This window comes from Rattus norvegicus, chromosome X (genome assembly GCF_036323735.1).
Source record: "Rattus norvegicus strain BN/NHsdMcwi chromosome X, GRCr8, whole genome shotgun sequence".
Classification (NCBI taxonomy): Eukaryota; Metazoa; Chordata; class Mammalia; order Rodentia; family Muridae; genus Rattus; species Rattus norvegicus.
In genome coordinates, this window is record NC_086039.1 from 115,946,116 (window position 1) to 115,960,972 (window position 14,857).

The 14,857-nt window shown below is 36.3% G+C and overlaps 1 protein-coding gene across 6 annotated transcripts in view; it reads right to left on the bottom strand.

Annotated features, from left to right (window-relative positions):
* The window catches only part of Lrch2 (leucine rich repeats and calponin homology domain containing 2), an 82,810-nt gene that overhangs the window by 42,356 nt on the left and 25,597 nt on the right, over nucleotides 1–14,857 (bottom strand). For all 6 annotated transcript variants that reach the window (NM_001427706.1, XM_039100174.2, XM_039100177.2 and 3 more), the window contains exons 2-3: nucleotides 4,981–5,125; nucleotides 3,146–3,272 (exon numbers count right to left, since the gene is read on the bottom strand). In NM_001427706.1, coding sequence (NP_001414635.1) covers nucleotides 3,146–3,272; nucleotides 4,981–5,125 — 272 coding nt within the window. The remainder of the gene's footprint in view (nucleotides 1–3,145; nucleotides 3,273–4,980; nucleotides 5,126–14,857) is intronic.

Here is a 14,857-nt window from a genome sequence, read left to right on the forward strand (position 1 = left end):
TCATAAGTTAATAAACCACCACCAATAAAAAATGTTCTGTGCAAAATCTGAGATTAAATTGAGTAAGTACATGGGTAATACTCTCAGCTAAGGAGCAAATTTCACCACTAAAATAACAATAAGCCAAATGTTCAAGGTGAGATAAAATACTATACATAACTATCAACAAACTAAAATAGTTTGTCAATTAATGTAGTTCATTTTTGACTATATAGGAGGATAAAAACCTCAAAAAGTGAAGCATTCAGAGATGTGAGCTAGAGAACTAGACACCACAGTCAAGGTAAGTTTAAATAAATAACTTTCTCAAAAATGATATGAATATGAAAGTTACAACCACATCTATGAGTAGCCCAAATCCCACTCAAAGCAGAGTCTGAAGTCTCTCAAGGTTATACAGATGTAACCTTGATTGAAAGGGCATTCACTGAAAGATCTTCTGGGGAAAAATCATATGGAAATCCACAATTGTAGAAGCTTCTTTAAATATAGATAGGTATAGATAAATACACATGCATGGGGTTGGGGATTTAGCTCAGTGGTAGAGCACTTGCCTAGCAAGCGCAAGGCCCTGGATTCGGTCCCCAGCTCCAAAAAAAAAAAAAAATACACATGCATATATAGAAAGTTTAGAAGTGGAGTAACCCAATAATACTGCAACAATGCCAATAGTAGGCAGTATATATTATCAAATTAAAAGCTCATGCCCAGAATGGTTTACTTTGAGAGAATTTGGCCAATGAGGCTCTGCAGACCCAAAAACATTAACTATTATAGGTTCTTGCTATTGCTGTTGGTTACCCTCCAAACACAGACAGTGAGACCCCAATTTTTAAGATACCAACTACTTAATTTAATGTGTGATTCACAAGATCAAACCCATACCTGGCACCATTATCAGACAAATAACTTGTGGCTGTGCAGATCCTAGGATAGAAGCTACTACTGCTAGTCTGTGAATACCCAGTAGTTCATAAACAATATTGATGAAGAATTCGTATGTCTGTTTGTAACATTGTTTATGAACTACTGGGTATTAATGTAATTTTGCATAATAGCACAATGTGTATTGTGCAACAAATGAAAGAACTTATTACTAGAAACTGCAAATGCCAGGTGTCATCGTAGAAAGACAACATCTTAGAAGGAAACATTTAAATGTATACAGTTGTTTTCTTATACAGGAAAGGCTTAAAGTTTAAAGCACTATTTTATAAATCAATATAAATTTTTTTCCAAAATGTTACTGTGTATAAAATGCCTTAAATATTTATAAACCAATGTAATAAATTAAGAGAAATCATAATTCTGGCACGATAAAATCATGGAACTAAATCAGGGGTGTGTATGCATGTAGAATGTTGTTGTTGAAATATATCCATTCAATCTGTTAAGCTTGAGAATTTTTAGCATCTCTCATTTTTCCAGTCTCTTTATTCTATGCATCCTGTGTTATTCCTACATAAAGAAAAAAGATGAATATGTATTTATATTAATGTTTGACTAAAAATTTACACAGAGAGGGCTAATTAAGTTTGCTTTTATTATATTTAGATTCCTGAAGTCTTTCCTTTTTTATTGAATTGTTTTATTGCCTATTTTTTATTTATATTTCAAATGTTATCCCCTTTTCCAGTTTCCTGTCCATAAAGCCCCTATTCCATTCCTCTTCCCCTTTCTTCTATGAGGGTGTTCCACCACCCATCCACCCACCCCTCAGGCCTCCCTGCCCTGACATCCCCTACTTTGGGGGGATCCAGCCTTGGCAGGACCAAGGGCTTTTCCTTCTATTAGTGCCCAACAAGGCCACCCTCTGCTACATGTGGAGCTGGAGCCATGGGTCAGTCCATGCGTACCCTTTGGCTTGTGGTTTAGTCCCTGGGAGCTCTGGTTGTCAGTGTTGTTGTTCTTATGGGATTGCAAACCACTTCAGATCCAACAGAGGAATGGATATAGAAAATGTGGTACATTTACACAATAAAGTACTACTCAGCTATTAAAAACAATGACTTCAAGAAATTCGCAGGCAAATGGATGGAACTAGAAAATATCATCCTCAATCACAAAAAAAAATCACATGGTGTAAACTCACTGATAAGTGGACATTAGACAAAAGCTTGGATTACCCAAGATATAATCCACAGACCACATGAAACTCAGGAAGAAGGGTGACCAAAGTGAGGATACTTCAGTCCTTCTTAGAAGGGGGAATAAAATATTCATAGGAAGAGTTATGGAGACAAAGTTTGGAGCACAGACTGAAGGAATGGCCAATCAGAGCCTGCCACACCTGGGGATCCAGCCCATATGCATACATCCACCAAACCCAGACAATATTGCTGATGCCAAGAAGTGCATGCTGACAGGAGCTTGATATAGCTGTCTCCTGAGAGGTTCTTCCAGAGTATGACAAATACAGAAGCGAAAGCTCACAGCCAACCATTGAACTGAGAACGGGTTTCCCGATGGAGGAGTTAAAAATGGCCTGAAGGAGCTGAATGGGTTTGCAACCACATAGGAAGAACAACAGTATTAAACAAAAAGACCCCCAGAGCTCCCAGAGACTAAACCACCAACCAAAGAGTACACATGGATGTACCCATGGCTCCAGCTGCATATGTAGCAGAGGATGGCTTTGTTGGGCAACAATGGGAGGAGAGGCTCTTGGTCCTGCCAAGGCTCAACTCCCCATGTAGGGGAATGCCAGGGAGGGGAGTCAGGAGTAGGTGGGGGAGTAGAGTGTGAGTGGGGGATGGGAGTTAGGATAGGGGGTTTCCAGAGGGGAAAGGGGAAATGGGATAACATTTGAAATGTAAATAAATAAAATATACAATTAAAATAGTTTCTCTGTTTACAAAGTGAATGAACAAATAATGAGTCACCTGGAGTATATGTCTAAAACCTTATAACAAAGCCCCTAAAGTCTCTAATACTGAGAAATCACTCAACTTCCATTGCTGTTATTGTTGGCTGCAAGCTAAAATCAGACATAAAGAACTGTAGCTGAGACTGCTGTCCAACTATATTTAGGCATATACCAAGTTATGCCTTTTTAAAAATAATCAGTGAAATTCCACAAAGAAATGTGTACAATTACAAAAAAAGTACACATGATATATATAATTTAATATAATATTTAACTCACCAATTCCATCAAATCTTTTAATTTTCCAATTTCTTCTGGAATGGATACGAGTTTATTATTGCTGACAACCAAAACTTTAAGGGGAAGGTCAAATAGGTATTTTGGCAATGTTGATAGAAGATTTCGACTAAAAAAGAAAAAAAAAAAAAAGAAAATGTCATTGTGAAAAATATGTCTGGTTCTCAATGTAATCTAAGAAAATACAAAAGCAAGTTAATTGTAAATCATGAGCTTTTAGTGACATTTACTCAGCGTTTCCTTAAAACCAGAGCAGGCAAATTTCTTTCTTACTCTGTCTAATCTGCTCGTTAAGTCAACAAAATAGAGAATCTCAGCTTCAAGATAGAAAAATGGACATTGAAGGCAGAAGAGCACGAAGTAAGCTGCCTAGTTATAGCAAGGATTCAGTCAAAAGGTGGAGAATGTCAGAACCTTCTGGAGAATAACTTTTAGCACACTCAGTGCCTCCATAACCCTAACAATGGAAAGGCTCTAAGGGAAATTTGCTAACAACATTTATTGAATACTTACTATAACCCAGTAAATTTTCAGATTAACTCATATGAAATAACTGTTCATCACAACAAATTAATTTAGGAAGACAATCATCATGAGCCCCATTTTGAAAAGAAAAATAAACTACAAAGAGGATGTACTGGTTGGTTTTGTGCGTCAACTTGACATAAACTGGAGTTATCACAGAAAAAGGAGCCTCAGTTGAATAAATGCCTCCAGGAGACCCAGCTGTAAGGCATTTTCTCAATTAGTAATCAAGGGAGAGGACCCAGCCCATTGTGGGTGGTGCCATCCCTGGGCTGGTAGTCTTGGATTCTATAAGAAAGCAAGCTGAGCAAGCCAGGGGAAGCAAGCCAGTAAGTAACATCCCTCCATGGCCATCAGCTCCTGCTTCCTGACCTGCTTGAGTTCCAGTCCTGACTTCCTTTAGTGATGAACAGCAACGCGGAAGTAAGCTGAATAAACCCTTTTCTCTCCAACTTGCTTCTTGGTCATGTTTGTGAAGGAGTAGGAACCCTGACTAAGACAAATTGGTGTCAACATAGTAGAGTATTCCTGTGACAATCTGACCATGTTTTGGGGAGGACTGGACAACAAATGATAAAAATATTCATATTCTAAAGCCTTCCTCTCAAAGTGAGATCGAATTACAAACACACATGCTGCCAAAGGAATTATCAAGGGACCTTTTTGAAAATGCAGTTCCCACAGCAGGTCTAACAGGATCTTTTAACAAGATCCCCAGACAATTCCTGGGTGTGAAACTTTGAGAAACATTGCCTTAAAGAACAATACTAAAAGCCTACAAAATAACATAAGAATAAACAAAGAATATTCCTTTACTACTAAAAATGATGAAGTATACTATTCCAAAATTTGTTTTATTTACTTATAAAATAATAATTATTATATACAAATACATTTACATAATATATATTTTAGTATATCATATACTATGTTAGTATATAATATATAATATTTATTATAGAATAATATATTTTGTATTATAGTTAATGTGGTATATAATATTTATATTATTTATATTATTAGTTAAATATAATAAAATGTATCATATTTATTTTATTGTTTTTTGCTGTTGTTGTTGTTGATATGAGTATTTTCCATGCATGCATCTACATGTGTCATGTGTATTCCTAGTGCCTGAAGAAGTCAAAAGGAATCATTGGCTCCTCCAAAACTGATCTTATGGTTATGATCCAACATATGTGTTCTGGGTCTCACACCCTGGTCCTCTGAAACAAGAAGGCTATTCTCTGAACTGCTGAGCTATATCTTCAGCACCTACAAGATTTACTTACCTAATGTTAAGGTATGTTAACATCTGCAAATTCTTAATGGCTTCGGGAATGGTTTTGATGCAGTTATGATATAGGTTTAAAGTTTCGAGTGGTGCGAATAACCACACATCTGAAGGAATTTCTGTAAAACGATTTCTGGAAAGATCTGAAAAATAAAAACAATGTTTGAGTAACAAGTAAACACCTAAATATATAGTAATAATAAGAAAGCCTCTCTAACCATCCCCTGAGTCCTCATTACTTTCAGTCTCTCTCCTCTTCCTTCATGATCAAATATTACCCAAATCCACTATACAACTCAATTTACAATGGATTTTTCAACCTACACCTAAGTTTCTATACATTCTCACATCTTACTAGTTTACCAACAGCCTCCACATCATTAACGTCTCCATCTATCTGGAAAGATTTTCATCCCTTGATCTAGAAGAATACCTTTCTGAATGTCTACTAATCTCCATCACATCTCAGTATCTTTGACTCTATTTCCTCTACCTGAGTAATGAATGTTGGTCTTCCCGAGGACTGTCATATAAAGCAGTCTTGCCTTCTTAAGATAAGAATCTTCCTGGGAGAGTAAAGCCTACTCCATGAGCAAATTACATTTATATACTAACAAAATAGAAATTAAATAGGTCTTAATACTATCTTCGCCTCTTTATTTTGTTGTGCTGTGTTTTCAAAGATGAGGTCTTGTCAGGAAACTCTGTCTGAACTGGACTTCACTATGTAGTTCACCCTATCCTTGAGCTTATGACCACTTTCATCTTTCCCCTGGTTCAGAATTATAGGTATGGATCATCAGGTTTGATTTTAAATAACTGTGTTTTCGTGTTGAGGAATCCCTTTGATATATTCCAACCATCTCTAATTCTACAATTGTAAATATCTAAACTGAAGATAGTTTTCTATAAGCCCCTAATTCTTTACTCTCAGACAGTGTCACCAACATCATCTTGGTAAGTAATTTCAAAAAGAACACTCATATTCATACTTTATTCCTTCTTGCCCTAAATTTCTGTAAGCATGTTTTCCTCAAGTTTTCACAAAAATAAAACTATAATAGTATCTATCACTTAACCATTACTTTTACTATATTTTACTTGTTAAATAAAATTTTGAATAAAATCAGGACAATACACAATGAACTAAAAATTTTAACCCAGAATAAATATTTAATTTCTTCTAATCAATAACAACATGTACTTTTTGCTAAATAGCAGTTGTTGGAAAGTATATTGAACACTGTAACAGCACCTATCCACTTTCTAGCCTTGACTGCCAAAGAAACAAAAACCCCACAAAATACTAGCGAATCTCAAATATCTAAACAATTATCATGGAAATATCATTGCTTGAACTAGTTTATTGTACTTAATTGGCCTAAAGTATATGAATCATTAGAAAAGGATTAACTTCATCAGGGAGAACAACTACAGTCCAACCTGGCCTAGCATCTGTTCTGTCCTCAAAAGAAAAACCAATGTCCTATCAGTGATGTTTAACATCCTCAGTGCAAGGGGAAAACATACTTATCAATGGAGTCAATTCCTTCTTCAGGAATTAATATGTATGCATTACTACATATGGACACTGAAATTGGAGGCACAGGTAAACAGCTGGCTGTGAGATCCATCTAATGTAAAAGACGATGAATGGCTAAAGAAGACTTGAACAACAATTTCCTATCCATATAATATGAAAAATAATTTAGAATAACCTCGCCATAAGATTTTTAATAACATAATGAAGTTACAGGATTACTAAAAACCAAAATTTGAACACTAACCAGAATCCCAAACTGTGAATCAAAGAGGAAAAAAAGAAATAATTTTTCTTCTACATTTTATGGTTTTCCCTCTTATTCTTATAAATTTGGGATCTTAGGAATCAAAGGTACTCATAACAACTAATTTGAAATTCTAAGGATAGAATTTTGTCTATTATAGTTTTCTACACAGCATCTTATATGAATTACTAATAAATAATTCAATGATCCCAGAAAGAAATGATGGTTTTTTAAATAAGGCTAAAAAAAAAAAAACAGTAGAAAAGAGAAAATGAATGGACCTTGAAATGTATTTAGTATTGGCACAAAAAGGAGCCATGTGAAATAAGTAAGAATTAAGAATTAAAGATTGGGACCCTGGACTGGAGAGATGACTCAGTGGTTAAGAGCACTGATTGCTCTTCCAGAGGTCCTGAGTTCAAATCCCAGCAACCACATGGTGGCTCACAACCATCTGTAAATAAGATCTGATACCTTCTTCCCCTGTGCCCGAAAAGAGCTACATTGTATTCATATATAATAAATAAACAAATCTTTTTAAAAAAGACTGGGACCTTGTGCCACATTTCTCTGAACACAGATCCTGCAGGTAGAGAATGAGACTTGCAGAAGTGCTGACCCTCCTGAGAGGACAAGTGAGAACACCACTTCTGCTCACACTCCTGACCCAAGAGGAACCCGACTGGAGCCCTTAAAACACAAGAACCAAGGAGCACTCTGGGACAGGATCCTTCTGGTTTCCCCTTGCACACAGAGCTGACCCTGAGCCACAGGTCTCTGTTGCCAAATCCCGCTGGGAGAGAGCTGGAATCTCAGAAGTGCTGGCAATCCTGAGAGCACAGGTGAGACCACCATTTCTGCTCAAATTCCTGGTCCAAGAGAAACCCACCTGGAGTCCTCAGGACACAGGATCTGATGGGCAGTATGGCAGAAGATACTTCCAATTCCTGTCTGCGCCATCACTTGAATCTGTAATTCAGCTCTCTATACCAAGAACCCTCAGGGAGACAGCTGGTATCTGAGTAGGGTTGAAACATGGGCTTACAGGAGGCTCAGGTCACTGTCAAGAGTCAGCAAGACCAGCTAGTACCAGAAATAAGCAAATGGCGAGACACTAGGGCAAGAAGCTAAACAACAAGCTAATCGGAGACCATGTGTCATCATCAAAACTCAGTTCCCCAACCACAACAAGCCCTGGATATGCGAACACACAGGAAGAGCAAATTTTTTACTTAAATTCACAACTCATGATGATGTTAGAGGACTTTAACAAGGACACAAATAACTCCCATAAAGAAATAGAGGACAACACAAGAAAACAGATAGAAGCTCTTAAAGAGGAAAGACAAAAATCCCTTAAAGAATTACAGGAAAACACAAGCAAACAGGTGAAGGAATTGAACAAAACCATCCAGGATTTAAAAATGGAAATAGAAACAATAAAGAAATCACAAAGAGAGACAACCCTGGAAAGAGAAAACCTGGGAAAGCGATCAGGAGTCATAGACTCAAGCATCACCAACAGAATACAAGAGATAGAGAATCTCAGGGGCAGAAGATACCATAGAAAACAATAACACAACACAAAACATCCAGGAAATCCAGGACATAATGAGAAGATCAAACCTAAGGAAATAGGTATAGAAAAGAGTGAAGACTCCCAACTTAAACATCCAGTAAATATCTTCAACAAAATTATAGAAGAAAACTTCCCTAAACTAAAGAAAGAGATGCCCATAAACATACAAGAAGTCTCCAGAACTCCAAATAGATTGGACCAGAAAAGTGCTAGTCAAAACACCAAACGCACAAAATAAAGAAAGAATATTAAAAGCAGTAAGGGAAAAAGGTCAAGTAACATATAAAGGCAGACCTATCAGAATTACACCAGACTTCTCACCAGAGACTATGAAAGCCAGAAGATCCTGGATTGATGTCATACAGACCCTAAGAGAACACAAATGCCAGCCCAGGTTACTGTATCCAGTAAAACTCCCAATTAACATAAATGTAGAAACCAAGCTACACCATGACAGAACCAAATTTACACAATATCTTTCCACAAATCCAGCACTACAAAGAATGGTAAACTCCGACAGAAGGAGTGAAACTACACCATAGAAAAGGCAAGTAAGTGGTCTAATTTCAACAAACAACAAAGAAGACAGCCACACAAACATAATTCCACATCTAAAAATAAAAATAAAAGGAATCTGCAATCATTGGTCCCTAATAACTTTTAACATCAATTAACACAATTCTCTAATAAAAAGACAAAGAATATATCAGACTGATTACAGAAAGAGCATTTTGCAGCATACAGGAAATGCACCTCAGTGACAAAGACAGACACTACCTAGGAGTAAAAGGCTGGCAATCAATTTTCCAGGCAAATGGTTCCAAGAAACAAGCTGGAGTAGGCATTCTAATATCAAATAAAATCCTGAATACCATGTTCCAAATACAAGGGCACCTACATACATAAAAGAAATCTTATTAAAGCTTAAAGTACACATTGCACCCACACAATAATAGTGGGAGACTACAACACCCCACTCTCATCAATGGACAGATCATGGAAACAGAAACTAATCTGAGACAAAGAGAAACTAAAAGTAGTTAGGAAGCAAAAGCATTTAACAGATATCTATAGAATATTTCATACAAATACAAAAGAATATACCTTCTTCTCAGTACCTCATGGTACCGTCTCCAAAAGTAACCATTTAATCAGGCAAAAACAAGCCTCAACAGATACAAGATGACTATAATAATTCCATGCACCATATCAAATTACCATGGTCAAATGCTGGTTTTCAATAAGAACAAGAGTGACAGTAAGCCCATGTAAACATGGAAGCTGAATAATGCTGTACTCAATGATAACTTAATCATATAAGAAAGAAAGAAAGAAATTAAAGACTTTTTTAGAATTTCATGAAAATTAAAGCACAACATATGCAAACTTTAGGACACAATGAAAGCAGTGCTAAGAAAACTCAGAGCTCTGAGTGGTTCCAAAGAGAAACTGGAGAGAGCATGCACTAGCAGCTTGAAAGCACACTTAAAACCTCTAGAACAAAGAGAAGCAAACGCACCCAAGAGGAGCAAATGGCAGGAAATAATCAAACTTGGGGCTGAAAATAACCAAGTAGAAACAAAAAGAACTGTAAAAGATAAAACAAAACCAGGAGCTGACTCTTTCAGAAAATCAACATGAAGATAAGCTTTTACAGAGACTAATCAGAGGGCACAGAGAGAATACACAAATTAACAAAATCAGAAATGAAAAGGAAGATAGAAGAACAAAAACTGAGGAAATTTAAAAAAAATATCAAATCCTACTACAAAAGCCTACACTCAATAAAACTAGAAAATCATGAGGAAATGGGCAATTTTCTACACAATTACCAGGTACCAAAGTTAAATCAGGATCAGAAAAACCATTTACACAACCCCATAACTCCTAACGAAATAGAAGCCATCATTAAAAGTCTCACAACCAAAAAAAGACCAAGACCAGATGGGTTTAGTAAGCATTCTATCAGACATTCATAGAAGACCTAAAACCAACACTGTCCAAAACATTCCACAAAACAGAAACAGAAGGGACATAAAGCAATTTATTTTATGACTCCACAATTAGGTTTATACCCAAAACACACAAAGAAAGAGACTTCATACCAATTTTCTTTATGAATATTGATGCAAATATGCTCAAAAAATTGTCACAAACCGATTCCAAGAACACATAAAAATGGTCATACATAATGATCAAGTAGGCTTCATACCAGGGATGTAGGGATGGTTCAATATACAGAAATCTATCAACATAATCCACTATATAAATAAACTCAAGGGGAAAAAACCCACATGATCATCTCATTAGATACTGAGAAAGCATTTGACAAAATTCAACACCCCTTGTGATAAAAATCATGGAAAGATCAGGAATTCAATGCTAATACCTAAACATAGTAAAAGCCATATACAGCAAACCAGTTGCTAACATTAAACTAAATGGAGAGAAACTTGATGCAATCCCACTAAAATCAGGGACTAGACAAGGCTGCCCACTCTCTCCATACCTACTCAGTATAGTACTCGAAGTTCTAGCCAGAACAATCAGACAACAAAAGAAGGTCAAAGAAATACAAATAGGAAAGAAAGAAGTCAAAATATCACTATTTGCAGATGACATGATAGTATATTTATGTGAACCCCCAAATTATACCAGAGGATTCCTACTGCTGATAAACACCTTCAGCAAAGTGGCTGGATATAGAATAAGCTCAAACAAATCAGTAACTTTCCTCTACTCAAAGAAAAACAGACTGAAAAAGAAATTAGGGAAATGACTTCCTTCACGATAGTCACAAATAACATAAAATACCTCAGTGTGACACTAGCCAAGCAAGTGAAAGATCTGTATGACAAGATCTTCAAGTCTCTGGAAGAAAGAAATTAAAGATCTCAGAAGATGGAAAGATCTCCCATGCTCATGGATTGGCAGGATTAATTTAGTAAAAATGGCCATTTTACTAAAAACGATCTACAGATTCAATGCAATCCCCATCAAAATTCCAATCCAATTCTTCATACAATTAGAACAATTTGCAAATTCATCTGGAATAACAAAAAACCCAGGATAGCTAAAACTATCCTCAACAATAAAAGGACTTCCAGGGGAATCACTATCCCTGAACTCAAGCAGTATTACAGCGCAATAGTGATAAAAACTGTATGGTATTGGTACAGAGACAGACAGATAGACCAGTGGAATAGAATTGAAGACCCAGAAATGAACCCACACACCTATGGTCACTTGATTTTTGACAAAGGAGCCAAAACCATCAAATGGAAAAAAGATAGCATTTTCAGCAAATGGTGCTGGTTCAACTGGAGGTCAACATGTAGAAGAATGCAGATCGATCCATGCTTATCACCCTGTACAAAGCTTAAGTCCAAGTGGATCAAGGACCTCCACATCAAACCAGATACACTAAAACTAATAAAAAAAAAAGAAGTAGGGAAGAATCTTGAACACATGGGCACTGGAGAAAATTTCCTGAACAAAACACCAATGGCTTCTGCTTTAAGATCAAGAATCAACAAATGGGACCTCATAAAACTGTAAAGTTTCTATAAGGCAAAGGACACTGTTGTTAGGACAAAACAACAACCAACAGATTGGGAAAAGATCTTTACCAATCCTACATCCGATAGAAGGATAATATCTAATAAGTACAAAGAACTCAAGAAGCTAGACACCCGAGAATCAAATAACCCTATTAAAAAATGGGGCTCACAGCTAAACAAAGAATTCTCAGCTGAGGAATATCGAATGGCTGAGAAACACCTAAAGAAATGTTCGACATCTTTAGTCATCAGGGAAATGCAAATCAAAAAAACCCTGAGATTCCACCTCACACCAGTCAGAATGGCTAAGATAAAAACTCAGGTGACAGCAGATGTGAAGAAAAAGGAACACTCCTCCATTGTTGGTGGGATTGCAGACTGGTACAACCATTCTGGAAATCAGTCTGGAGGTTCCTCAGAAAATTGGGCATAGTACTATCTGAAGACCTAGCTATACCACTCCTGGGCATATACCCAAAAGATGCTCCAACACACAACAAATACACATGCTCCACTATGTTCATAGCAGCCTTATTTATAAGAGCCAGAACCTGGAAAGAACCCAGATGTCCCTCAACAGAGAAATGAATACAGAAAATTGATATATCTACACAATGGAGTACTACTCATCTATTAAAAACAAAATACTTCATGAAATTCAGAGGCAAACGGATGTAACTAAAAAATATCATCCTGAGTACCTCTGAAGTAACCCAATCACAAAAAAAATACTACAAGTTGTATGCACTCACTGATAAGTGGATATTAGCCCAAAAGCTCAGAATACCCAAGATGATTGCCACAGACCACATAAAGCTCAAGAAAGAAGACCAAAGTGCGGATGCTTCAGTCCTTCTTAGAAGGAGGAATAAAAATATTCATAGGAAAGGTTACGGAGACAAAGTTTGGAGCAGAGACTGAAGGAATGGCCATTCAGAGCCTGTCCCACCTGGGGATCCAGCCCATATACATACAGACACCAAACCCAGACAATATTGCTGATGCCAAGAAGTGCATGCTGATAGGAGCCTGATATAGCTGTCTCCTGAGAGGCTCTGCCAGAGCATGACAAATACAGAGGTGAGTGCTAGCAGCCAACCATTTGACTGAGAATGGGTTCCCAATTGGAGGAGTTAGAGAAAGGACTGAAGGAGCTGAATGGGTTTGCAACCCCATAAGAACAACAACAGCAACCAACCAGAGCTCCCAGGGACTAAACCACTACCCAAAGAGTACACATAGACAGACCCATGGCTCTAGCTGCCTATGGAGCAGAACATGGCGTTGTTGAGCACCAATGGGAGAAGAAGCCCTTGGTCCTGCTCTGGCTGAACCCTTCCCCCCACACCAGCATATGCAAATGTCAGGGCGGGGAGGCGGGAAGGGGTGGGTGGTTGGGTGGGGGAATACACTCATAGGAGGGGTAATGGGATGGGATGGGAGTCTTAGGGACTGGAAACCTGGGAACGAGATAACATTTAAAATGTCAATTTAAAAAAAAATCCAGTTTAAAAAAAAAAAGAAAAAAATCTTGGAATAAAAAAAAGAATCAAAGGCTGCCAGAGGATTCTAGCCTAGGATTTGGTCGATGCTAACCAATAAAGGATTGGAACTGGTATCAGATTTCTATTGCTGTGCTGCTATAGGTGGGATCTTTTCTCTCTTTAAAGAAAAGATGTAATTTATTTTATGATTATCAGTGTCAATCATGATGAGTAGGTGGATAAATTTTGAAATAATTTGAATAACATTAATGCAACAAATCATAGAAATGGAAAATATCACTTAGCCTCGAAATACTAAGATAGATCAACAATGGCCATCAGATGGGTTGTACAACCAGTACTAAATGGAGAAAGTTTTCTCAACAAACAATAAATTAATGAATAAAAAATAAATAACAAAAAAGCAAAGAATACTGAAAAAACATTCTCATGAGAAATATCTTAGATGTAACAAGGACAAACACTAATAAAATGATTTTGTTAAGATAATTTAAATGATATCAACACATTTTATTTTACACATTTTAATATCATTTTAGATAATGTATTTTGTTTGTTTTCTTTCAAAGGCTGTTAAATTACAAAGTAATAATATAAGCTCTGGATTTTAATTACGTTTATATTCATAAATTATTTTCTGAATGAATTCCTGTTTATTTACTAAAAGACAATTAAATTATAGGATTATTCTAACTGAATGGAATTATAACAAAGCATACCGAAGTCAAAATTAAAACCACATCTATGGCATAGGCCCTAATTAAGGAAATCTAGTTCTAGGGTGTTTCCTATTGTAAATTAATATAAACATCCTTTCTAAGCACTGGGTGAGAAAATAACACTGACAAAACAATGCTAAACCACTAAGGAAACACAGAAGGAACACAAAATCATTTAGGTCTTAATTTTGTGAACTAGTTCCACTTAGCCACTTATCATCTTTACCCTGACAAGAGTAAAGGCTGACTTACAGAGATGTAATACGTGAAACTAAAGTGATTTTAAAATTTTATCTTGTGATATATACCTACTAAAAGAGCTTTAGAACAGTAAAAACTATTTAATCACCATTTATACTCAGGAAACTGGAATAACATAATAGTGCACATATGATTTTCAAGAAATATCCATAAAGTTGGTGTTTCAACATAGCACCAGTAGAAAATAAACAGAAAAATGAATTTTTCATCAAGACCAAGAATATAAACTGTTATATTCCTTGTTGGGATTCATTTCAAAAGTCTCAAAACCTACCTCCCCAGGGAGCAGTAAGGACTTGGGAAAATACAATTACAAAGATGTTCATCTTTTCATGATTAAAAGTCATCTTTCTATTGTAGACTTAATGGTGGCCTTCACACCTAATCAGGTCAAATTACTAGAACCTGCATTACCTTAAAAGGTAAGTATTTGGCAAATATAATTAAGAATTTTGCCATATAGC